Here is a 27,661-nt window from a genome sequence, read left to right on the forward strand (position 1 = left end):
CACCATCCTACCACTGATCAGCACCCTTCTCAGGAAAAGGAGGTGTTTCCCATCATTCTGGGGCCGACACAATGTGGGGGCTGCAGACCCCTCCTGCTGGAATATGGTGGACCCGCTTACACAGCTGTCCACACTGCCTCCAACCCCTATCTGGAAAGAGCCATTGGGAGGGGGTGGGGTAGTCCCTCTCTGTGGGGACGGGGGTCCCTCTCATGCCTCTGACAGTCAATTTGCCTGCTCTCCAAGCCTGGGTCACTCACATCTGGGAATGGCTGAGCCCAGTAAGTTAAGGAAAAACAAGCGATCTTTCCTGAGTCACTAATGGAGGCTTTGGCAAGAATCTGCAGTGGCTCAAGATGTCATGTTGTGTGATTAGGCATGGTTTACTTAAAATAACAAGCAACCTGAACTTCCACCGAGAGGAGACTGCATTTAGCCAGTCTGAGCCAAGCACTGGCGCACTACACGGCCGTGAAAAAGTGCAGGCCAGGTCCAGCAGACCTGCCGGACAGACGTCCCCAACACACAAGCTTGCAAGAGAGCACGTAAGTGGCAGGACCCCCGAGTTCCTGGCACAAGTCAGCGCTTTCCAGTATCACTGAGCAGAACTGAGCCTGGAAGTGCATCTAAGCACAGAGATGCTTGAAACACTGTTTGCAAAGTGCTAACCGTGTTTATCTCAGGATGGCAGAATTTAAGCTGACTGTTCTTTGTTTCTTCATGAACTGAATGTTTTACAACTGGTCTTTATTATCCTAATAACAAGGAAATAACAAAGCTCCCCCCTGCCCCAACCCTCGTTTTGAAAAGTCAAAAGTATGGTCTATAGGTGGTGCTCTATATGGACAGATTTTCACCTACCACTGTAGGACTGCATGAAGTTACAATCAACAAAAAGTTGCAATCAGGTGTCTGTGCAAAATTCCAAGAGCAGCAGCTATATTTTCACAAGTTACTTATTCATTTCTTTAATGGTATTTATTGAAAGCCTATGTGGCAGGCATTGTGCTGTGTTTATGGCAGTGACCAAAACTACATTCTAAACCTCCAAAGGCCAACAGGTGTCCACAAACCTATCACTGCCATTTAAACATTTTATTTTATTTAGTTCTAATTAATTTTTATTTATTTTTGGCTGTGCTGGGTCTTTGCTGCTGCTTGGGCTTTTCTCTAGTTGTGGCGAGTGGGGGCTACTCTTCACGGCAGCGCCCGAGCCTCTCCTGCAGTGTCTTCCCTTGCTGTGGAGCACGGGCTCCAGGGCACGAGGACGTCAGTAGTAGCGGTTCCTGGGCTCTAGAGCACAGGCTCAATAGTTGTGGCTCATGGGCTTGGCTGTTCTGCAGCATGTGCGATCTTCCCAGACTAAGGATGGAACCCATGTCCCTTGCATTAGCAGGTGGATTCTTCACCACTGAGATGCTGGGGAAGCCCCTAATTGCCTTTTTTTTGAAAAATGAAAACCCTTACCATTAGAGGACATTGCTCCCACCTTACTCCTGGCCTCCCTACACCTTTCACCAGAATATCTCTGAGCGTGGCTCTCACTCAGCACCCTGCCCGTGACACACAAGAAACATTGAGAAGAGCCCACTTGAGAGAGAACACCCAAATTGGGCCGGAAGATGCCCAAGAAGGGCTAAGCTCCGTCACATGCATGTCGGAGAGCATCTACTCACTTGCTCAGAGTTAGATGAATAGATCATTTTTCTGCAAGTCAGTATATGAGCATTTACCAAGTTGGAAAAGAAAGCAAAGATCCCCCAGACACTTGCAGCCAAGCTATGACAAGCAGGGAAGTGACCTCGGTTATTTAATCATGGCCACCGTAAGAAGGACAGATTCCATCTGGGTTGAACTGAGTTACAGACAAGTGACCGGCCAGCAGACACTGGAGGCAACATATGGACATGGGACTGTATTGCTCCAAAGTCACACACACACACAACACAACACACAATGCACACGCCACATCCTGACTCTCAAAGGGCCAGCAGGCATTGCCCTTGCTAAGGAGCAAGGGAAAAACAGCAGCAGGGGAGGGAAACGGCAGGGTCTCAGGGTGGCAGGACCTTCAGGCAAAGATGCCATTCACTTTCTGCCCCAAGACAGGTGGTTGGCAGAGTGACTGGGTGACAGAATATCTCCCTTTTCCAGCTAGCCCTTTGGTTTGGAGCAGACGTGTTTGAAATCATACTGGATACAAAAACTGTGATGGAAAGACACACCTGCAGAAATGGGGCCTTTTGGAAGTAGAACTCAGAAAACTTGGTTCTGTTTCACTTATTCTGTGAAAGCAAATCTATGACCCAGCGTGTCTGCATCACAGGCAAGACGTTTTCCCTGCTGGGAATTTTCCTGTCCCGGCCGTGATGCTCCACCCTGCTAGCTCTGGGAGTAGTCCCTTTTCTCCCTTAGTCATACTTTTCTGGAAGCCCTCCAGCCCTCAAGCTAAACCTGCAATACCCTAAAAAGGTAGGTGAGCCGTGCTTCTAGGATTGAAGCCTCTTTCTCCACCTACTGGAACAGAGGTTGGGTACGTTTCTGCTCAAGCGAATGCAAAAACAGACCTGGGAGACACTGTGTGCTGGCACGTCTGATAAAAGTGCACTTAAACACCAGACAGAAAGGCATGAAAAACCAGATCGGGGGAGGGGCAGGAAGGGGGAGGGCGGGGGACCTTTCCTGGGTCTGTGACTTGGCAAGTTGCTCCTAGCATTTCTAGTCTTTTAAGGTTTGCAATCAACTTTGGAATTTAGCAACGCAAAAATGCCCCTCAGAACGCATGTGTCCAGAGGCTTAAGCGGGGTAATTAAAAACTCAGGATTCTTCAAAGAATGTTATCTGTTGACGAGTGGGTGTAATAAAGGCTTCATTACTGAGCCGTGATCCCAGCATGAGACGAAGCAGACCCTGCTCAGGAATGCCAAGACATTAAAACCGCTGGACAGGAGAGCAGGCAAATCTCCTCTCGCCATCGGGTCATCAAACCACAGCCACTGGACGGCAGTCTCTGCGAGAAAGAGAGGTCGGTAGCTTGAAGAAATTAACTTCAAGAAATAGATTCCACTGAGATATTTAGTCTTTTGAAGAGCTCGCTTGTAGCACAAAATTTAAACCTATGAGATGGCTCTGTTTCCGCCTCTCAGATTCTCCAGGCACAATGTTGCTCAGTCGCTATGTCATGTCCAGCTCTTTGTGACCCCATGGCCTGTGGCATGCCAGGGTTCCAGGCACAACAGGAGAACCACAAAGCATAAGGGGGACCCCACCCCTAAGCAAGGCTCCCAAAGGAGGTCTCCCCAGGGCAGTGATGAAGTCCACTCTGTGCCAGTCCTGGGGGAAGTGCAGGCTGGTATGAGCAACGCACCAGCTTTCCCTTCTAGCCAAATTCCGTAGCAAAAAGCAAGTGGGAGAGAGCCTCTTGCAGGGCTCCTGGGTCCCCTCCTCTGAGGGAGCGAGCTGGCGAGCCGTCAGGGGCTGAGGCTCCATCAGACCTCAGGTTGACAGGAACAAGCTGCCCCCGCTGGCTGCTTCCATGGAAACAGGGTCAGGTTGGCAACAAGCCCCGGCTTTAAAAGAGCCACCTGCCTCAAGGAAGCCCGGCACACTGCCCTTTTCCTTCTGACTTTTCAAATTTACGGCATCGAGATGAGCTGTGTGGGGCAACTGAGAGCACGGGTAGAGGGGAGGCAGACCCTTCCGGCGTGTCCCGGCCCCTCTGATGGATTATCGTGTGACTCTTTGCAAGCTGGTGTCCTTCCCTGGACCTCAGTTTTCTCCAGAAAAATGTGACGGAGTGGGATAGTGATTGCTGAACCCCTCGCCACTCCCTGCCCAGCTGTGATGACAGCATCCTTGGGCCAGGTAGGGAGGCCTGGACCACTCTGCACACCTGCACTAGGGTGTCTAATCAATCAACCAATCCCAGATCCAACCAAGGATGGAGAAGAAACTGAGGTATGGCTCTCACCCTCCCGGAGCATACAAATAGGAGAAAGCACAGAGTAGAGGAATAAAGTAACAACATAAGGAAATACAGGAAGAGCATCTCCAGTCCACAGGGCAAAGGGGGCAAGGCGCCCAGCTGACGGAAGTGCTGCTGCCTGCCACCTCCCACACCTGTCACTCAGCGCAGGTGCGGCCTCCCAGCCTCGCCCACCGCTTCCGTCACCAGGGTGCTGAAATCCTCTGACTCTCAAGCCCTTTTTCCCTTTGGGACATAGGACCAAGAACTGGTCAGCTTCACCGACTGAGGACTAACCCCGTCTCCTTCAAGGAAGACCCTGGCACTCAGGAGGGTGGGTGGGTGATGCAAACCAAAGCTGCAGGGCAGTGATGTGACTGCTCTTGCCAGGAATCAGAGTGCACTTGTCCAGCCTCCCTAGCAAACCGATCAGGGTATCAGGCAGCACTGGGCGCAAGGCCGTGTGCAGCTTTAAACGTTTCCAGGAGCCTGGATGTTGGGGATCCTGAGATAAAGTGCAGAATGAACCTAACCCACTGTGGTCCACACCCATACAAAGGAACTCTACTCAGTACTAAGGAGGGAGGAACTACGGGTACTTTCAACAACACGGCTGAACTTCAAATGCATTATGCTACAGGGAAGAAACCAGACTTGAGGGCTCTGTAACCACTTATGTGCCATTCTAGAAGATACAGAACTGGAACAGAAAAATAGATCGGTGGCCACCAAGGGCTTGGGAGTAGGGAAGGGGCTGACTGTAAAGAGGAACAGAGGAGCCCAGGGACAAGGGAGCTGTCCTATGTAATAATTGTGGTGGTGGTTCATAATGGTACACATTTGCCAAAATTTAACAGAAGTGGAGACTTAAAAAGGAGTGAATGAATATAAATCTGACTTAAAAAATTTTTCCCAAGTGAAGGATTGATTTTACACCAACACCTTCATGCCAGTACTACAAATGGAATTAGAGTGTAGTCAGAAAGAACAAAACCATTCTCACTGACCAGTATCTTTAAAGTCGAGGGAGTACCTAGACCAGGATACTCACTATGGTAATTGTTATTTGCCCTTCTCCCAACTTCTGTGGGGTATGGAGATGAGGAGGAGGTAAGAGCATGGATAAAAAGAAAGAATTTTCTCCACTTAAGACCAACTCCCATGATTTATAAAAATCTCTGGTGTCTGTTAAAATCAGATCTGCTAGAGAGAGTTAGTGAGCATGAAACGAATATGCCAGAAAATCACTAAAATCATTAATGGAAAAAACAGGAGCCTTGCTTGCCCTGAGTGCTGGTGGCACAGGGTCCCATACTGCAGGGGTGAACAGTTGAGCGTGCAGAGGTGGGCTCTGGGGCCAGGCTGGCTGGCTCAGATGTCCTGATTCTGTTATGTCCAGTCAAGTTCAACCTTGGGCTCCTCTCTAGGACAGGGCGGCAAGACAGCCAGGCTCTGGAGCCCCTTGTGACGAGTATGTGGAACACACGTGCCGAGTGCAGGAGCACAGTGCCTGGTGGGCCATGAGCTCTGAGCACTAGCGCCCATGGTCAGTACTGGAGCCATACTTTCCTTGTAAAACTGCTTTAAGTCAGGCATAGAATACACACACACATGCAAGCACAAGCACGCTAGCACTTGCAGGTGCCGTCAAGGGAGCCCTGCAGAGACCATCCGCACCAAGTCCTCCTCTGGGCATGGCTCGCAGACCTGGTTTCTACCATTCACCACACTCAGAAGGCAGAGTCATCTCTACAGGATGCCCACTCGCTGTTCTGCTGAGGTTGGGGGACTTCCAGTCTGGGTGCCTGCTCCTTCTGGAGCACCCCCTACCACCCGGGGCTCTGACATCTGAACAACCGTGGCCGAAGCCAAAGCCTGGTGATCACTGAGCAAAAGCCATCCTAGATGCCCAGCACCATCCACAAGCAGTGTGGAGGCTGGGCCAAACACAGACCTGGGTTTCCTCACATGTGATAATAAGCAGACTGGACCAGACAACCCAGAGAACACTTCCGGGCCTGAGCAACTGTGACAATGCTCGTTCCCAGAGGCCTTCTGGAACCCTGAGAGGGTTCCCAGCTGCCTCCAGGAGTGACAGCAATAACACTGTTCACAGGCTGCTTTCCTCATTCATGACTGAGGCTGACCATGCTTTCTCGCCCTGACCACCCAGCTCAGGTGGCCACTGGACACACACTTCCCAAGCATCACTGTGGGGAGATGGAGGGATGCCAACCACAGCCCTGGCTTTCTCCATCCTTATGGAAGAAGAAATCACCCCAGCTGGGGTGAGACCAAGGGAGGCTGGTGCCCCAGTCAGCCCCCGAGTAAGAATTTGAGGCGCTGGTTCTAAAGGCAGGTCCCCAGGCCCTTTCCGGGAGATTATGTCTCATTCCGTCTAGGGTGGGGCCCAGCGATGGTAGTTTTATTTAACAAGCACACACCCAGGAGATTTTTATAATTAGCTAAATTAGGAAAATAACTGACATAGGGTGGCTCCTGCATGGCTGGAAGTGAAGCTGATTTCTTAACCTTTAAAATTCGGAGACATGAGAACTTTGGCTTCATGACCTGTAAGTAACTGGTTGGCAAGACTTCAAAAGTATCCAGTCCAGGGCAACTTGGTGAAGAGACTGAATGCTGAATGCTTCCAGTGGGGACCACAGGGTCAGTCACCTGACTTTCGCCATGCTCAATGGGACACCCACTGTCCCCTTCTGCACACCTGGTGGCTGGGCACCACAACACACCCGAGATGTTCACCACCACTGTCCGTCTATCTGTGCTTTGCTGAATCCCTCCCCAACCATCTTCAAGGCGGTACACTTTGTCCACTTTCCCCCAGCACTCAGCCCCCTGCTCGCTCTTCAAGAACAACTTCTACTTCTCCAGGAAAGCTGATGCCACTCTCCGGAACGTAGATCCCTCTCCTCTCCACTCTGTGACCTTGACCTTTCTCTGAAGTATACCCCACCACACATGGATTTTCCTTCCCCCCGTCCTGCCCCCACCTAGAATAAGTTCAGGTCCCCCCAGGGTGGCGGCCACCCCCTTAAAACCTTCTCTAGTTACCCTGTGCCTCCCTCCTGCCCTTAGTGGCCAAGCAATTGCTAAATTCTCCATCTCTCTTTCGCCATCCCATGGTCAGCACCCCCTGGAACCCGTTCGCATCTGTCCACTGGCTGGCTGTCTCCTCCACTCGAATGCAACACTGCCAGGGCAGGGGGCTGGTACTTCACTCTCTGCTGTGTCCTCAGTGCCTGGCCCCGAGAAGGCACACGACAGGTGTGTGTTGAGTGGACAGGACATCTCCTGTTTGTGGGAGAACTGTTTCCCATGGAGCCACCCAGGGCAGGGGCCCGGCGGTTCTGGCCCCACCTTTGCTCCGGGAGCATCCATGCTCCATGCCACAGAGTGTGGCACCAACTCTGGGACATGTAGGCTGGGCCGGGTCACTCCTGGGCACGTACCCTGTAATCCTGGCAGGGCCTTGGGCAGAGCAAGGTCCATGTTCCTTAGCTTTGCGCTGGAGCCTCTCCAGCTGTGGCTGGAGCCCCCCCTCCCCGGACTGTCCACTCCTGGTGACGGCCATGCACTGGCCCTGACCCAGGTCAGGGCTCCTGTATTCACTCCAGAGCCCCTTCTCTTAAGCGTCTGCTGGGCACTGCCCCCACCACTTTGTCACTTATGACTCTTTATTCAAACAATCTAATTCCACGCCAGTCTCTGACTGGGCTGGGGTGGGGGGGCAGGTGGGGTTGGGGAGCTCCACGTACCCCAGCACCTCTCAGAGGGCCCAGCCCGCAGTTCATAGCTCTGCACAGGGCTGTGGAAGGCTTGCTGAGGTGGCCACGTTTACTCATGCCCCCCGATTCTCAGTCCCCCCGTCCCCTCACTGTCACTCGGACACCCTCCCTTCCCTAAAGGAACAGGCCTCCACCTTGTCCTCACCTAGGGTGATGCTGTTTTCACCTCTCCCCCTAGAGGACACAGCAAACCCAACTGTACTTTGGCCAGAAGTGACTTGAAACAAACCCGAAAGTTTACTTTGGAAAGGAGTTAATAATAAAAGTTGGAAGGCGTCTTTGGGACGATAAACACCTCCTTTTTCCTTTCTCCCAGCTTCTGGCACAGCACCTTCCCTTGGTGGAAACGCTTTCTGGGACGTGACCACAGGGCTCAGGACGACCAATGGGGCCACCAGCTCCAGGGGAGATTGAGTGGGGGAAGAGAACTCCACAAAAAGCCAGAAGGTGGGCTTCTCTTCTCCTGAAAGCTGAGAAACCATCTCTGTAATCCACCTTCATTGTTTTTGCAAGAAAGGCTCTGGTCTGAGAGCTGGGTTTTTAGAAGGCAGACAGATTCTCAAAACCCTGCACCTCACCAGGAAAAGTGTTTAAGAGCCCAAAGTTTCCAGAAATAAATGGAGAAATGGAAGAAGTACCTTCGGAACCCAAGAGAAATTATTCTGTAAGTGTAGAAGGTTGTCAGAACAATACCACCAAAATAAACATCTCTGATAAGAAACTAAAATTATAATGAAAATAAGGTACTTTAAAATGTCAAATTAGCTACATCTTTAACATAAACAAAAACGACAGAAAGCTGTTGTTTCTTTTAATGCCTAACTAAAGTAGGAGAAAGTAAGAGAAGCTTTCAAACTTCTATAGCACGAGTGGACTTTTAGAACAGAGTCTGAGCAGGTTAAACTCTGAATTTTTAAACATACCACTAATAACCTTGTATTCTCTTTCACAAAGACACTGAAGAGGCTGTAGACCTCCTGATAAATATATTAAGGCTCCCAGGGGAGAAACAATTTATCTTCTGATTGGCCACAGAGATTTCAAATGGGCTGAAATACATATTTTATATTGAAAATGTTACTAACCAGTCAATGGGGGTTGGGAAAAGAGAAGGGAAGCATGTTCAAATAAAACAAACTTCTTCTGAAAACTGTAAGTGGCCTTTCCGACTTTCTAACTACCATTAAAAAAATCAATTAAAAAAATTTTACAATACAGAACAGAAATAACATTTTTTCATCATTTCAAAGTAAAGCTCTAAAAGTTCTCCTAACTTAGGACTAGAAGACATAATGATTATTTTTAAATGTCTGCTTAAAAATTAGAAAGTCTCAAACATAAGCCACAAGTATGCGAACTAACCCTGAACGTTGCTATTTCTGTTCAAGCACCAGTGTAAATGAATGAATATATTCATCTTTGCTTTATACCTAAGACAGTCAGTGGCATTCAAGAAATTTAAAAATTAGGGAAACGAATTTTTATTTTCTGTGCAATATGAAACCTATGGAAAATTATCTAGAAATTAGTATGAGCTTAATATCATTTTCTTCTGCCAATTTTAATTTTAAAGAGAAAGAGTAACAACAAAGTCTATTAAGAAATTCATGACAATTGATAATGTGGAAATAAGGGCTTTAATACTGTTGGCTTAGGAATAAGGTAAATAGTCAGCTCCAAATTCTTTTTTTAAAATCTAATTCATTTTTTTTAAAGGAAAGTGTCTACTTAAATATAAATACTAACAAAGACTCTGTATTTTTTTTTTAAGATCCTCAGAATTCCTGGAATAATGCCTGCCAACTAAAACACCTACTATGAATTTAGTAATGGGTTATGCAAACATAAATTACAAGGCCAGACATTTTAAAAGGAAAAAAAAGGTGATTTATTGACATGCTGGAGACACGGCAGGATAGAAGCACTATTTCAATTTTCCATATATTCCTCAACACTGCAGATGTGTTAATGCAAAAAGAATTTTAAAATAAAAATTACTCTCAACTCTTCTGGTTCTAACATATCAGTTCATTTACTTAAGAAGGGTTACCATGAAACTCCTTTCCCACACTTATAATCAGGAAAATTAATATAGTCAAACATTTTATCTAGTTTCAAGTGCAAATGGGTTTGGGAAAATAGAAAAAGTGAGAAAGAAAGCTAAACATTTCCTTAACATCAGCAAAAAGAGTTAAACCCCAAGTTTTACCCTTTATTTTATTATTATTAGCCCAACCTACTCTTCCCATATTTTTTCACTTTAATTTTTTCATCCCTATTCACAGGTCATTTTTTTTTTTCTTTTTTTTGGACTCCAATCACTGTCAAAACTAGTTTTTTTTTTCCCTTTACTATGGCAAAGTATCCATTTGAATATACATGGGATATTTTCCATGGGTTGCTTATATGTAAATAAAATAAGTAAAAATACCCTCATCGTCAACTTTTAATGAAAGGAAACAGAAGCTATCGCCCTTGCCTGAACAGGTCATGGGAACTGCATTGGTCTGATGAAAATCCCTGAACACACATCAACAGAAAAGGCATCTTCATTTTTCTTCAGTTTGCCCATGGCTGACAGCTTCACAAATGGTCATTTTCCAAAGTGCATGTGACTCTGGCTGGACAAGCCTGTCTCAAAACTAATAAAGAACGCACATTTTAAAATGCAGAGGCACAAAAGGACATCTCTGTAGCCTGGCGCTGTGCATTCCTCCCCAGAGAAGGCTGCTTTGTGTACATACACACACACACACACACACACACACACACACACACACACACGCACACACACACACACACACACACACACACACACACATACAATATGGGGTTCCTGGCACTTAGATTATGTGAACACACCTGACCCCAGGGGAAATAGGCTGAGACCAGCCCCATATTTCAGACAAACCAAACAGCCAATAGACAGTAATGGCTCTAAGCTACTGATGACCTGGGCCAAAAATGAAGAACCACTTAATCTTCTGAAGGAAACTGTCAATGTGAGGGGACCCACAGCCGACCTTTCCCCTGATCTTAATCACAGCCACCTATGATAACAGAGTGGGGTTTATTTTTATGCCTGGCTCCAGACTACAATGATCAATCCTTCAATGTTGACTATTTTGTATCCACGCTAGGAACCGGGGTAAGTTAACAGAGTGTGGTTTTCATGGATCCCTGGAGTCAAGCATAGAATGAAACCCACCTAGGAATAAGATCCAGAGTCATTCCATCCAAACTTGAAACACCTTATAAAGTCTCTCCAGATTAATCTACAAATTCAATGCTTTTGCAATAAAAATCCCAACAGCATTTTTCAAATGACACCAAATAAAAGTCATACAGAAGCACAGTCCAGATGATTTTGAAGAACCAAGAGGATGTTCCTTTGCTAGATATCAAGACTTAGTAACAGTGTGGAAATAATTATGATAGTAATACAGTAATACTTATCCAGACAGTGTGGGATTGGGCAGCTTTGGGGCCTGGAGGCAGGTGTGGTACCTGGCAGAGGTGGGAAAGTTAATCCTGGGGAAAGGTGGAATCCATGGTAAATGGTTCTGAGTCGAGGGGCCCTCAATGGACTGAGATAAAATTAGAGCCTCATCAAGTCACCATCCACATGATGCTCTACATACAGGCCTGATGTAAAACACAAAACCAAAGATCTGTTGAAGGAAAACACAAGAGACTATTTTTATGACATCAGTAAAGGGAGAGTTTCTGAAATAAGATTCAAATAACCAAATTTTACATCAAAGACTAGGTGCGGGGGATGGTAGGGAGGAGATGTCACCTGTGTTAAAATTAAAATCTTCCAGGTGAGCAAGGACAACATAAACATAGTGAAAAGACAGGCCATGGCCTGGGAGGAGAGAGCAGCCATGTATGCAAGCAACAAGGATCCAGATTTCAGATATAAAAATTTCCTACAAGTTGGTAAGAAAACAGCCAACAGCCCCAACCCAGTGGGAAAATGGGTAAAAGATACAAGCAGTTGAGATGCAAAAGAGGAAACTGTATAAGCCAGTCATCGTACAAGAGGATGTTCTCCCTCATTAGAAATAAGGAAATACAGCAAAATCCACTGAGGGCATAGCCAGAACAGCTACTGGGGGCTTTGCAGGGTGATAGCATGTAGCCAATGAGGCTACACCCACCCACCTGGCCAAGCTATGATCAGAGACCATGCTTTTGGGGGTCCACCCTGGGGAACTCCTAAACCCCCTCCCCAGGACAGGTATAATAATGAGTGTCAACAACAATGAAGAATCCATGTGTCATCTCAGGAGGGCAATGGACACATCTTCTGTGATTCATGCACACAGTGGAATAAATGTTTAAAGAGGCCAGGTGTTAGAGGATATATACAGACATTGCAAGATACCATTTGCCTTCCATGTGCATAAATAGTAAAATAGATGTAGATATAAAACAATATCTATTGTTTATGGTTATTCATGCATGCATAAACATTGCTGTGAGTGTGAAAAGCGTATGGTGGTGAAACATCAGCTTCAGGATGAGCTTACATCTCAGGAGGAAAGGAGAGGGAAGGCACGGGATTTTGGCTGCATATGTAACAGCTTATTTCCCTTAAAAAAAAAAGGAATCAGAAGCAAATGGACAAAACATTAACATCTTGCCAGTCATCACAAAGGGCATAGGACTATGTGTTCTGTTTTTATGCTTTGGGGTATGCCAGAAATACTTCCTGTTAAGAAAAAATAAGCCTGGTTACACGGCTTTGATTATATAAGGACTATGTCATGCAGGTACAATCCTGTGTGAGGCCTCTGAGTGGGGCCCAGAGGAGGCCAAGGCAGTCATACTTTCTGAATCTTTCTGCCCGAGGGCTATTCCCTCACACAAGAACTTCTTGGAAGAAGATTCGTGTGCCAAGTTCTGTTTCATTCAAAACATTTGCAGGATTAAAATGGACCCAGTACCTTACAAATGCACCCTTCCTGTGGCACAGTGTTGAAGGTGGAGTGGGAGGTGTGAGGAGCTGAGGTCGTCCCCCCTCCCCAAGGCTGGGGGTTCCCCAGGAAGAGCCCAGCTGGCACTAACTGTCCAGTCTCAGGGTACTTGACTATAGACGCTCTTGGCAGCAGCAGGAGAGTCAGTGAATGAATGAATAAATGTGGGCTTAAATTGGGGCCCCAACGGGACTTCAGAACTAAAACAGTGACTTCAAATGCGAAGTAGGAAACACCAAGGGCGGGTCCTGCAGCTGAAGTGGCCCAGGATGTGAATTACCCACAGGTGAAGCAGTCCAGTCGCTACTCCCTCCCTGAACTGCGCTGGGGAGTCTGGTTGTTAGGGAGGCAGGGGACTGTGTGGGGTGGGGGAGGCAGCTGGGGGGCCCATCCTACCCCAAGGGGCTGCTCAAACCTGCCACGAGCAGGCCTTCATTCCCAACCTCTAGCCAGCTTCTCTGCTTTTGAGCTGTGGCGCCCTACAGGACCCCCTCCTCCTCTAAGGGGCTCAGCTGCCCTCTCTTTGAAGTGGAGAGAAACACTGTACCTATTTTCACAGGGATCCTGTGAGTACTGGGCTTCCCTGACAGCTCAGTTGGTAAAGAATCCACCTGCAGTGCAGGAGACCCCAGTTCGATTCCTGGGTTGGGAAGATCCACTGGAGAAGGAATACGCTACCCACTCCAGGATTCTTGGGGCTTCCCTGGTGGCTCAGCTGGTAAAGAATCCACCTGCAATGCGAGAGACCCTGGGTTCGCTCCCTGGGTTGGGAAGATCCTCTGACAAAGGGAAAGGCTATCCACTCCAGTGTTCTGGCCTGGAGAATTCCATGGACTCTATAGTCCATGGGGTCACGAAGAGTTGGACACAACTGAGCAACTTTCACTTTCACTGTTAAAAGTCTTTAGAACAGTGCTTGGTACACAGTAAGTGCTCAGTAAGTATTAGGCATTATTATGAGCCCTTCCTGCTGTGTCCCTAAAGTGACCAGAGCCCTCAAAACAGAGTGGCCCCGGTACATGCCATCCCACATAAAATGAGATCACCGTATTGATCCGCTGCTATGAAGAATTAACTCTGAATAGAAAATCCCCAAGAGGTAAAGCAGGTGATCCACTGAGAAGGGACAGCCCAGAAGTCTTGGGTCCACTGAGGATGAACAGGAGTGAGCCGGAGCGCGAAAGAGCCGGCCCAGCTCCAGGGCCCTTGGGTCTTGGCCCCGTTGCATGGCCATCGAGCAACAGAGGGGACCCAGCTGGGAACCAGCCTGTTCAGCCCTCAAACCCAGTCAGTGGTGGAACCAGAGTCAGGATCTAAGTGTCCTGATTCCAAATACAGCATTCCTTAACTGTATTAATGATACCATATTATCTTCCTGTTAAAACACTGGACTACACACAAAATGATTACACTCTGCATGGTAGGCTCATGTAATGCTCCTTGTAAATTACTTTTTCTGCAATTCACATTTTCAGGTTAAAACCAAGAGCTGACTGCAGTCAATAATCGGCATTCAGTACTTTCCTGGTGGTTGAGACTCTGTGCTTCCACTGCAAGAGGCCCAGGTTTGACCCCTGCTTGAGGAACTGGGATCTGGAATGCTGAGTGGTACGGCCAAAAAACAAATCAGTGCTCAATGATTAACCCTGACCATTCCTATGCATTGGGTTTCCCTGGTGGCTCAAATGGTAAAGAATCTGCCTGCAATGCAGGAAACCCAGGTTCAATCCTTGTTGCTCGATGGCCATCGCCCCCTGGACAAAGCAAGAAAAACCTAAGACAACAGATCTCAGGGTCAGGGGAATTTGTCATCGGATTGTTTCTTTCTTGACTGACAAGAATCTGAAAACAGAAGGAGACATTTTCCTGTGCTTCGGGTTATAATACCCATAAGCATTTTCAAGTAAAAGCCAGATTTCAGCCTAACTGCTCTTCCCTGGATATTAACCACACAAAACTCACTCCCAGCACACACTATGACCTTTACGTAAGTATGTCACTTCAGAGCAATACTCTTTCTCTCTAGATATATGTTAGTTGTTGTTTTAACTAATAGAACAGAAACAGCTTACAATTAACTAAATAAAAATCGACTTCTGGAAGCTAAAAGGAGACGGTTTGGCACAGTGGTTATGATGTAATTCCTGGGAATCTGTCTGCCTGGGAGGCAGGTGGCTGATACTCTGAAAAGTGGCACTAAAGACACCCACCTTCTTGAGTGACTGTGATGCACTTAGCATAATGCTTCACTGTTAGTTAAGTACTCAATAAACATTGATAAATAACAGCTCATCCCAATTTCAACCAAATTTTTCAGGCCTTCCCATTTAAACATCATTCCTAACAAACTGCACAGGACAAGGATGTTTATTGAGAAGAGGCTGTGAGCGCCTTTCTACACCCAGGCTATCTACACCTAGGTGGAGAATGTCATTCTCTACCTGTAAACACGTACTTCGGTAGAGGTTGCTGACCAGAAAGACAAGCTGTGGGCTGCTCCCAAAGCAGAATGTCCAGAGACAGAATCCAGGGCAAATATTTCCACTCCATGAACAGGCAAATGCAAAGGGAGATAAAATGACCATCTAGACACATAGGGAAGGCACGTATTTTAATTTTAGTGAATCTATTCAAGTCTGCCCTAGAAACTAGGTCTATAACTTATAGGCCTATAGGTCTACTTAACACTTTAAGAGTCTTGGGGGGTTGGGGGAAGGGGAGAGATTCCCTGGCTGTTCAGTGGTGAAGACTCTGTGCTTCCACTGCAGGGGGCTTGGGTTTGACCCCTGGTCAAGAAACTGGGATCCCGCATGCCACATGGTGCAGCCAAAAAAAAAAAAAAAAAAAATACAGTTTGTTTATAGCTTTAAAATACACTTGTGAACACAATTTCTTCTTTCAAAAGATTAGATTTTTATAACCTACACTCAACAGGCCATTTATTGAGCTCTCACTATTTGCCAAGGTTCTTCTGGACCATTTACAGCGTTTTGTCTGACTCGTAATAATTCTGCAAGACTTGTCATCACTCCCATTTTTTGGATGAGAAAATGGAGGCTCGGAGGTTATACAATTCAGCGTGGTCTCGACTAAACTTCCACGCCACATGCATCTAATTACAGCCTTTTCCTTCTGATGGTTATTAAACTCTCAGAGAATCTGTCTGTTGGGCTTAAAATAGCCCTTTGAAAACTGCTAGACGGATGAAGGAAGCGGCGCACAGGCTCAGGAAGGAAAGGGAACGCCAGCCCTACAACGCTGCAGCAAGGGAGTCGGGTCAGGCTGCTCCGAGGAGGCAAGCGTGGCCGGGGGGCTCTGCAGACGCCACTGCATGGCCCCCAGGTTAGGGCTCCACGAGCAGTTCTGCTCGCACACTGTGTCACCAACACAGGCCAAGCGATTAACTCTTCATTGATAACCTAAGAATTCACTGTTCTGGGCCAAAGGCAGTCAAACAGAACAAGGCTTCCCTCCAACTCAAATGTTTACCAACCCAACTTTCTGACGTCCGGATGGAAAAGCTCCCTGGTCTTAGGAAGCATAGGGTCTGAATCTGGTGTCTCAAAGTCACTGAGTGATACGAGCAAACAGAGGCCATCAGGCTGAAATAAATAAATTACAGGGACCCCTCCCCTACAGCTAAACAGCCTGCCCAAAGTCAGCAAGGGTAACAGGGAGAGGTGCAAAGGGTAATTTTTCATTTTTTGAATTCATGAAACTGCCCTATTCCCCGAAGATCCTTCATCCCTCCACACTGACTGCCATGTTGTCCTGAAATTATCCTGCGTGTCATTTATTTACGTGGTCACTGCCTGCCTGCACCCCACACAAGCTGGAACCTTTTCTTGGTGTCTGCTGTATCTCAGAACCTCGGATGGCCCCTGGCTCCAGGAAAGGGTTCAAAACTGCTTGGAGGAGGAAGGAAAGAAGGGAGGAAACAGGAGGAAAAGTGTTACTATATGTCCCTTACAACTGAATTCATTTCCACCTGCCCAGCAGCTGGAATACTGTCAGTTCCCTTTATAAGTATGGGATCTGGGTCTCGGAACATTTTGTTGATCTTGGTCAAGGTCACTCGGCCTGAATACCCCAGTCACTGTTTACTGATAAGCCACTCCAGTCTGGTACAGGACTGGCCATTTACTTTCCAGGAATCCTACATGTTCCTTAATATGACCTCTTGAAGTAGGCAGGATATATTATTGCATATGGAGGAACTAAGGATAAGCTTCTATCTCAATGCTACTGAACAAGGACTAAACTCGCTCCAGCTGTCCGAGCCTGAGCTGAGCCCTCTGCTCTAGAGTAGGCCTCCTCCGTGTCTTGGGAGGATGCTGCAGGGTCTCTCTGGAATGAGGGGGAATAACGTGACCCAAAAGAAACTAGAAAATAACATCTCGGGCTGATAAATGGGCCTCAAGAATTTAATTGGTAACAGTTACAGGTTCACTTTTAATGTTTAAACTTTTTCTAGTTAAAGTCTTCTTATAACTTAACAGTGGGTGATTCTAGAATGGTTAAGCATCCAAGTTGATTATTTGGGCTTTATAATTGGGCCAAATATCGGAGTGGCCTTTTCCAAACCAGGTTGGCTACTGCCAAAACGAAATCCACAGGATCCTTTGATGTGGGGGAATTGCTTCAGAGGATGAGAGCAAACAAGCGAACAGACCACCTGTGCAGGGATTTCCCACACCCCACAAAGAAAGTCATTAAGAAAATCGTAATTGAGATATAATTCACATACCACAAGGATTACCCTTGCAAAGTGTACAGTTCAGTGGTGTCTGGCACACTCACAAACTTGTGCAACCATCACTACCACCTAACTCCTGAACCCTGTCACCATTCCGCCAAAGACCCCCATAAGCTCCAGCAGTCACTCCCCATCCTCCTGACCACCCTCATCTACTGTCTGAGTCTATGGATCTGCCTATTATGGACATTTCACATACATGCCATCATTTTGTGTCTGGCTTCTTTTACTGAGCAAAATGTTTCCAAGTTCATGAATGTGATAACATCTTATTCCTCTGCTGGATGACAGTCCATTGTATGGGTGTATCACACTTCATTTATTGATTCAGTTCTTGATGGACATGTGAGTTGCTTCTACTTTTTGACTATTTTGAATAACACTGCTATCAACATTTTTTTGAGTGGACACAAAGTTTTTGCGAGGACATGTTTTTAGCTCTTTTGGATGTATATCTACGAGTGGAAATGCTGGGTCATAGGGTAATTCTATGTTTAACATTTTGAGAACTTGCCAAAGAAAGGCATTTCTTGAAATTAAAAAAAAAAAAAATTCTACACACACACACACACAATAAAATTGAAGTGTTAAATGAAATTTTATCTCCCTGTTTGAGAAACGAATCTTGTAGTGCCCTGTAGCTGATGTTTTTAATATTTTATCTCTGTTTTGTAAATAAAAGATTCCTAAATGAATGCTATAAATATGACCATTCAGCAGCCACAGTATTCAAGGTGCACAGCTAAATATACACAGGGGATGGAAGCACAGCTCTGACCTGCAGGCCCGTCCCCTTCGGAAGTGGGAGCAAGCAATTGTACCACAGCTGCAGGCTCAGCAGAGGGGTGCATCTAGACTCCTAGACCCCCAGTGCGAGCAGTCTGCAGGACACCAGGGGTGTCCATCCGCACCTCCCTGGTCTTCAGGCTTACAGGCCTCCTTCCCATCACTGCCCTTCTTGAGAGGCCCATGTCCCCAGTGCGTGTCTCATTGGTCCTCCTCTTTAAAGTCAGAATTGGTCAGATCAGTGCAGGGGGTCTTCAATGAACCCATGCCCGTGTGCAATGAGACACAAGGAAAACGTCTCCAGTCCCCCACGTGTGCTGGCTTTTAATCCTCATGAGGATGGACGCAAACAACCAAAGCAACACAGGCCTCCAACGGTCAGTCCATTTGCCAAATACAAGAGGAGAGCTAAGAATTCAGTCACTGCTCAGCATGCAAGCGTGTTCACTTCAGCGAAAAATGTCTGAACCCTGAGAGTTTAAAAATCAGGAGTCTTACGCGAACTCATTTAATCCTCACGCCACTCCACGACGCAGCTGTAATGGCCATCCTCACCTTGGGACCCCTGCAGGGCCACGTCAGACGAAGGTGCCCCCCGGGTTTCTCACTGAGCCTGAGCCACGTTGTCTCGGGCAGCCTGTGCAGGATGTGTCCATCTGAGTCGCAACTTTATTTTTAAGTGACTCTCTTTTTCCAGGCTGAGTCACTCCCTGCAGTGTCTATATAAAGGCTGTACAGGCAGTGACTAAATGCATTTGGGCCGGGGCCACAACTATATATTACTGCCCCCTCCCTCCTCCAGCCTGCTGACTCCTCTCACAGGGAGCTCGAAAGGAGTCACAAAGTTACAGTGACTTGCTGTCCTTTGTCCCCCTCACCTCCGCAGGTGGGGGCACACAACTTCACATCTCACTGAGGAGTCCGATCGATGGAAAGGTGACCAAGGACTTTCCGAAAGTAGATGCCCTTGCCCCGCCCCCACCTGTCAGAGCTGGGGAGAAATCCACAAACCTAGTTCATTTCAGCCATCGGGCGAGATTTCTTGCGGAGTCGTATCTCAAGACGGGTCCTGATATTTCTATAACGGTTTCCCAAGAATGTAAAAAAAGAAAAAAAATCAGGAGAACACTCTGGCCGGAGACAGAGAGGGCAACTTAAGATTCTGGCACTGAGGAAATGAACACTCGTGAACAGGCGGTTATGTCAGCAGGAAAGAGAACATTCCCTTCGTGAAGCTGGGCCTGCCGACCTGGGAGGCAGGGCTGTGGCGCTGTGGGGCTGTGGCTGGCGTCAGGCCCAGGGTCACCTTCCCTGGTGGGGGTGGCAAGGGATCCAGGGTGGTCAGTGTTGATGATGATCCCAAGAAGGTATGCCCTGGTCAGGGTGGGGGATGAGCTCTGTCCCTGACGACAGGAGTGACAGATATGATGACGAGAGAAAGGGGCCAGGTGCGCTTGGGCAGGAGAGATGTCAGCCTGGTGGACCAGGTGTCATGAGGATTAAGGCTCAAGACAGCAAGAAATGTTCTGGCCAAATACATCAGGGCAGGAAAATGCCCGAGGAGAGCTCCTGAATTGCAGGTCAGTCTTAAACCTCACAGAAGAGATATAGAAAACACAGATTAATACCAAAGTCTGACAGGTCTGGGGTAGGAACTGGACACTCTGCCAGGACAGAACGAGGCCCAAAGATGGTTTTATGATAAAATTGTGGCATCTCGAGTCTGAGGCTTTCCTTTCTTCCTCCCCATAGAAGATAGTTCCTCTATTGTTGAGAAGAAGGCAACAAAACAAAACCCATCTCTGTCCTCTGCCTGGAACCAAATCTGCCACTGGAGACCCTTCTTCTGATAATCGAGCACCACGTTCAAACAGCTGCAGCCAGTGAGCTGGGATGGCGCCCCCTGAAAACGTCCTGTGACTGGGCTCTGTGGGCGAGCACCGCTCTGGATGCTCTGCCTGTCGGCGAGGCAGCCTGGTGCGGCAGTTAAAAGCACTGACTCAGGGAGCTGGTGGCCTGGGTTCAAGTCCCAGCTTGGCTGAGAAGTAGCGGGAAGATCCTTGTCAAGACAAATGCTGGTCCCAGGAGCAAACTTAAAATTTAACCAAACGGGAAAACGGGAAAAAAGCAATTCCTAGGTAGAATCATGAAACCCTAGCGACGTTGCCCCATCTTGGTCCCCAACTACCATGGGAAGAAACTAGGTTTCCAGGAATAAGAAGTCAGCCTGGTGTTCCAGGTAGGTTCCGGTCAGGGCCTTCCACATCCCTGGTCATCTAACCTGCCATTAGGTTTATCAACTCAGAGACAACAGAGGTAATCCTGGCCTGCACCTCGGCTCGGATGGAAGCAACAGAAAAGCAAAGGGCAGGGGGTTTGGCCTGCACTGAACCCACAGTTCTAACAGCATGAAGCTTCAAGAACTCCAAGAAAGCCATCTCCAGCCCAGCCACGCTCTTTACCAATCTCAGGCAGGAAGAACGTGTCACCAGCACAGAGGCACCTGGCCCGGCTGCCAGCCTGTGGGGACCCTCATCGGTGGGGGTGGCCCAGTTCCTCCACCCACTTCTTGTTCTCCAGCACCCGGCCCAGAGGCCAGAGCACAGTGGCCTCTGACCAGCAGCCAAAGCCTCAGCATTCATCTCTCATGCGCCCCCCACCCCCGTCTTTCATCCTCTTGTCCCCAGCTTGGGCACAATTAGGAGGAATATGAAGAGGGGATACATACAGAGCTCCCAGCACAGTGGCTGAGACCTCTGAGACAACCAGCACCTGCCTTGCAGCCAAGCTGTAAGCCAGGGGCTCCCCAGTGAGTTTCAGGGGGTCCAGGAGAAACTGTGCAAACATGTGCATTTCTCGGGGTGGGGGTGGGGGGGGGCAGTGGCCCTTAACATTCACCATTGCTTCAAAGGTTGAGAACCAAGCCTCAAAAAGCAACCTTGTTCACCTACAGAAAGAATCACTGTGACACAGGCGGCTCAGAACTAACCCCCACTGATCTCAAGTGTTTCTGGGGGAAAGTCTGCATTTAGAAGATTCCAGACACCATGCTACCCTTAAGGTGCCTTATTAGGATGGTATACCTCCTTGGTGAGAATATAAGGAAGTTTCTAAGAACAGGGAGAGGATCTTATCCCCAGAGCCAAACCATCTGGCACGTGGAAGGTGCTGGAAAATATTTATAAAGTGATTAACTGTTATTACAAACCAACTTTTGGAACATTTGGGGTGAAAACTACCTTTATTTGTTGTGGATTCTTTTTTAAGTTCTTGGAGCTGACTTCGAGGAGCAGAAATCAACTGCATCTCATGTGTTTGGTAATGTGTGCTCCAAATTAATGCTCACAACAAACACGAACCGAACTGTTGGTGCTGGGCCTGTGTGAAGCTCTGCACACACACACTACATGCCACACACACAATATATATATACCACACACATCTATGTACTACACACTCCATACCACACACACACACACACACACACACACACACACACACCCCTATGATCTAGGCCCTGCCATTACACCTTTTATAGATGATGCAACTGAGATTTTGGGAGGTTAAGTCATTTGCCCAATGACACCAGCCAGTAAGTCACCTGCACTGATAAATATAGAAAGTGATCCAACCTAGAAATACCCTCAGTCTTGGACGTTCAGTTATCAATCCTTAACTCAACAGGGAATAGATGTTTAGTCAAAAAATTCAAATTTAAAACAACGTTTTTCTTCGAACGGGGCTCTTTTTTTTTGAGTCAAAGAAAGGCATGAAACTTAATATGCAGAGTAATGTTATCTCCTTCAGATTAACTACAATTTTGAGTTTAAAAAGACAGAAGCAATGATATCAATTGACTAGCAATGTATTGCTAGTATTTATGTCTAATGACATAAAACTGAAACTGAAAAAACTTCATGCTCAACAAAAAAATCTTCAGGGCTCTGGCCTCCGCGGCACCTTCATGCTCCTGGCCTGTCCCACGGGCCCCCCACCTCCAACCCAACCCCACCCTGGGCCTTGAGCTTTCCCAGTTGCCCGTGGGCAGCACCAGTCCAGGAAAACACAAACTCCCTGCCAGGGGATAACCTCATTCACTTGACTCCCCACTGGAGCTTGCATCTGCCTGTTAGACCCACCAGACACTCAAAGGACCTTGGAATGACAATTTCTGCTTTCCTGGAACAAAGAGGAACATCAAGGTTTTCACCAAGAATCAATCCACTTGGTGAAAAATCCGGCAAGATCACTGGCCCTGGCTCTGCCCCGGTGGCCAGTCCCCCCTCGGCTGACTGTGTGAGGTGTGAGGATATTGGTCTGTGTCCAAACCCACAGATGCCCTCCCTATCAACAAACCAACATTTTTTTTTTTAACTCCTGAGAATAAAGTTCTAAGCAACCTTCATCTTCACACATCTGAGTTCTAGAAGTATTCCCTCAACAGTAAGTGTTAATCTGCCCTCTGTTGCTGAATAATCAGAAGAAATAACTGATGTCAGAGACAAGTCAGGCTCTTCTACACTGAAGCCCCAGACAAGCTGACGACCCACTGTCTGATCTGGGTCCTAGGCCTCACGCTCATCAGAGCCCTCCACGTGCCTCCACACCCCTCACACCATAGAACCCCCAAGGATCCCTCTCTCTGTACTCCTCGCCGAAGTTACCCACCCCCACCCTGCACTGCAGCCCTAAGAGGTTTCCAAATCTACAGAAGACTCTGCACGGCCTTCTTCCACAGTCCTGGTAATCTGTGCTACAGCGAGGTCTCCTTATCCTAACGGGAGAAGCCCGAGTGAGCACCAGCTGGATAACCTGGCAGAGCCAGGGACATGCAGGACGGCAGTGTCCCTCCCTTCCAGGAGGCATTCTGCATCCCCCTCTCCGCGGAAGACTGTCTAAAACCATGCCCTGACATAACTTGCAGAGATGTTTCCCAACTTATATCCTACAGCCCAATAAAAATAAAAACAAATTAAAAAAAGATCAAGAATATACAAACAAACAAAACATGCACTGGAAGGCAATGCCCCAGACAGCTTTTCCCCACCAGGCTGCTCCACCCCAAGCCTCTCCTATTTACTGGGAGGGATTAGGAGATAAAATGCAAAGTTTGAGGCCAGTTACTGGCGTGGAATTTAATCTAAGCCAAGGGAGCCAGCGGCCGGTCCCTGAAGGATGAGGCCTGTTTATATGCCAGTGGAGGGACAGGGCCCATTTAGTCCAGTCAACATTTATTAAGCAAGTGCTGGGCCCGAGGTGGCTGGAGGGGGACACGCCCTTCCTCAGTGGGCACCACCTTCAGTTGGCGGGACCCTGGGACTTGAGAGGATCACCCAAGAATCTAGTTCTCTTGGAGGCACTTCATCGTAGGATGGATTATATCTACCTACTGGTGACTGAGGCCTCAGAAACATGACCTTGCCCTTCTCTTTCAGGTTTCCGAAGACCACCCTGGATATATGGTCACCAAGGGAAGGGCAGTGAGAACACAGGGCAGTGGGGGCAGCTAGCTGCTTGATTAATGCTGAGTGTGGCTGGAGAGACACACCGGCCCGGGGTGGGTCTAGGGAAACAAAGTCAAAGGCCAGAGCATGAGGAACCCCACAGTGAGGCCCTCCAGGAAGCCCTGCTCTGAGCAGTCTGAGAGGAGGAAGGTGGCGGTCGCTCAACGGCTTTCTCCCCTCTTGCCTTTACTGTCACAAAGAGGTGAGACGTGGAGACCACCAGTCCCTTCTCCCTATTGCCACCCGGCACTCCCCAGCAGCAAAGAGGGCGGCAACCTCCCAGGCTTGAATTACTGACCCGTGTGTCTGGTCCAAAACAACACTGAAGACACACATCTCAGGGCAGGGGGAGGGTAGACAGAACAAGCAGTGGGTCTAAAACGTAAAATCCTTAGGTGGTCCTGCCAATCCTCCCTTGTTTCCTTCCATTGGACTACCAAGACATTTTCCTCCTGAAATATTTATTCCGAAAATTGAGGGTTAATTATTTGTTTCCCCATATGATTCATGGAAACACTCTCTTAAATAGCAAGCTCCTTTGAAACACTTAAAATGAGTCCACTTTAAAAAAAAAAAGTTCAAGTCACACATCATTTTTTGGGACCATTATGAAAGTTAGACTATCCTTCCCAGAAATCACCTTTTCCTCCAGGCCTGTTCCTTTGTCCTCCCTGGAAGAACCTGGGGGGGGCCCGGGAGCCAGGGCTGGAGCTCTGAGCACCTATCATGGGGGGTGCAGGAGGCTGGGTGCAAGCCCCCAGTACAAGAACCACTGCGGATTCATTTGGCAGAAGCTCCCAGAAAGCAATCCCCAGGTCTGCTTGACTGTCTGTAAAACTCTCCTTTTTTTTTTTTTTTTCGTCTTCTGAATCCTTTGTTAAAGACTCAGGGAATGAGGGACCAAGAAAACAGGGCAGGAAGAGGCTGCCCGAGCCACTCTAAACACTGTCCTCTGAACACATACTTCCCAAAAAAAAGAGCACAAGAAGAGCACATTTCCAGTGCCCTTTAAAGTCTATTTCAGGAAACACAGAAGGTCCTGAAAGGCCCGACTGGACTGAATGTTTTGCAAGAAGCATCAGCGGCACACTGCATCCTCAGACGCAGGAAGCCTTCAGGCGCCCCTCCAGGACCCTGCCTGCAGATGTGCGCACAGAGGGGCTGGGGGCCTGACCTGACCACCCAGCTGGTTCAGCATCTGCATCAAGAGTCAGCTAGGGTTTAATCCAGTCCCCAGCCCGCACAGGGGCTCACCACTAGGGCTGAGGACGGCCGAAAGGAAGCAGCAGATAGCTGGTCTTCTGAACGCACCCTAGGACAGGAAGACCCTACCCTCCTTCAGAGAGCCCGAGCCCAGCACAGAGACGCCACTCACCTCTGGAGTGTTCTTCTTGAACTCACGGCTCTGCTCGATGAGCCGCTTTCTTGACTGCTCGCTTTCATCTTGCCGGTTTGCCAATACTGTTGCGGTGGCATCGAGTTCCCTCTGTCAAGAGAAACAAAAAGGGAAGACCAGATTGTAATTATACTCTGAACAGAGGAGAGCGTATTTGCACATGACCAGGACACCGGGGAAGAGCCTGTGGTGCCAGGGATCACTGCCTTGTGGCTCAGGAGGGACTGGGAACCGGCGGAAAGAGGCCTGGGCTCCCATCCGGCCCCACCACCCCGTCCATGCCCCAAACCCGCTCAACTTGACATGCTGTGTACATACACACACCTCACAAATGGCGGCTTCTACAACACAACATGCAGATGCATGCTGCTTTGCTAAAACCAGTCAGGCCAGTGCCCAAATGCCATCCCTCCCAGAGTCGCTCGCTCCTGCTCTTAACAAGCACCTCTTCCTGCCACATCCCCAGGTCCCAGTCCTGCTGCTCGACTGCAGGCATCTTTCTGACTCTCCTTCAACAGTCTGGGCCTGGAGTCTTCTGCAGTCACATCTGATTTGCTTTTAACAAATACTTAGTGGGTTAACTATAGGCATGTTTTAGGACCTGTTATTAGTTCTCAAGAGGGACCTTAAGAGGCGAGCCCCAAGAATAACAACTTCCAGCATTGTGTAGACTTGGGAAGTGAAGCAGCTGGAAACAGTGTTACCCTCCAACTCTTTAATTGGCCCCTGGGACTCTTGAGAACCACCAGGAGTGGGTCTCCCATGAGAAGACTTCTGTCGCACACTACAAACCGAAACTCAGAGCATCAGAGAGCCTGTGTCCTGGCCTCAGGAGCTCCGGGACAAGTTGCCAAGAGGCTGTGTGTCAAACAAGCCTGCAGCAGATGGGCCCAGGGTGGTGTCCCGGGCGGACAGCAGGAGTGAGAGGACACGTTCCCGAAGCCACTGAGAGGCGCGTTTTCGCGCTGGGTGGCTTCGGCTGCTAAAGACACACATCCTGCTTAGGATCAGGCAGTGGCTTCAAGTGGCTTCTCCATGGCCCAGCCCATTGCCCCGAGGCCCAGCAGGACTACGGATGGTGAGGAAAAACCAAGCTGAAGAGCCATCCACAGACACCCAGGAAGCCAAGAGCCTTCCTCCCCCGCCCGCCACCCACCCGGCTTCCTTTTTGGCGGAAGTAACCGAAGGCGTCTGTGAGCCCCTGCTGCTGAGCACTTCATTCGTTCTGCTGCGGGGTGGGCCGCTGCCAGACGGGGTGGCAGAGTGCTGGAACAAACATCTAGGGTGCTGTCAACTTGGAAATGGCAGGCAGTTTTTAAAGTGGGGGTGCAGTACGAGGAGATGGGGGAGGTACCACCACACCACTCTCTCTCTCTCCCGCCTTCCTTCCCTGCTTCTGGCATCGCGGCAGATCTTGGGCAAGCAAGTCCAAAAGAATAACGTGGGCTCGATTTCAAGAACAGATGTCAAAGCTACTGCAGAAAAGAGGGAAACACTGCACATTTTGATAGACCACATTTGAAACACATCCCAGTCAAGTGAAGGCAGGGGAAGAAAAGAGCAACCAAAACCAATGTGCCAGCGTGGGGATGGAGACAGAGGAGAGAGCAGTCGCAGATAAGCAGAAGGCTTCTCAAAAATATAAACAATCTGGTAAGGAGGAGGACTAAGACATCTATATTTAAGCAGCAGCAGCAGAAGTTATAAAAGGAGATTTCAAGAAAGGGGGAGGAAAAGAAAGGCCAATATTGAAATATGACAAAAAAAGTAAAGTTGATGTTTGGTTCCAATCACACACAGATGCAGAAAACTTAAGAGAAAAACAAAGCGCCTTCAGTAGAGACCCTGCTTCCTGAGAGGGGGCTGTCATCTAGGCGGAGGACGTCTGGTGATTTCTGCCGCCAGGCGCTGGGTGCCGGGGGCTCATGGGTGACTATGAGATCCCAGATCTGACCCTGCCTTCCCATCTTCTACTGTGCTCTTCCCTTGCGCTAGCAGAAGAACACATGGTCTGGGGGTCCCTCTGGGCCCCTCGGTCCCCGATGTGCCCCTCAGGAAGGCTGAGCCTGGCAACAGTCTCTCGACGGAAGGCAGATTAACACACCCCTATCGTGGGATGGCAAGGCCAGGGCACCTGAGGTGGCCTGCTGCTGGCAGGTGGCCATGCTTGGGGGAGGGAGCCCACACCCCTTCCCCACACGTGCAGACACAAGCAGGCCAATGTGAAAAACCAACCAGGCTCTCCAAATTGCACCCAGGGTGGCCACCTGCCACCATGGAAACAGACTGGCACAACAAGGAGGGGGGCCCGAGCCTCCACTGCTGCGGGGCTTGGCAGCTCAGGTTCAAGGCTCTCGATCCCTAAGTCCCCCGGGTGACATCAAGGCTTTCTAAGAAGGCTCTGGGGACAATGCAAACATAGGAGACGGCTAGTCAGTCTAAGCCAAATACTGTTTTATTATCTACA

The 27,661-nt window shown here is 48.4% G+C and overlaps 1 protein-coding gene across 8 annotated transcripts in view; it reads right to left on the reverse strand.

The window, feature by feature from the left end:
* CUX1 (cut like homeobox 1) overlaps nucleotides 1-27,661 on the reverse strand; it is a 348,366-nt gene that overhangs the window by 246,697 nt on the left and 74,008 nt on the right. For all 8 annotated transcript variants that reach the window (XM_070460260.1, XM_070460259.1, XM_070460255.1 and 5 more), the window contains exon 2: nucleotides 25,174-25,284. In XM_070460260.1, the coding sequence (XP_070316361.1) occupies nucleotides 25,174-25,284 (111 nt within the window). The remainder of the gene's footprint in view (nucleotides 1-25,173; nucleotides 25,285-27,661) is intronic.

This window comes from Odocoileus virginianus, chromosome 33, assembly GCF_023699985.2.
Source record: "Odocoileus virginianus isolate 20LAN1187 ecotype Illinois chromosome 33, Ovbor_1.2, whole genome shotgun sequence".
NCBI lineage: Eukaryota > Metazoa > Chordata > Mammalia > Artiodactyla > Cervidae > Odocoileus > Odocoileus virginianus.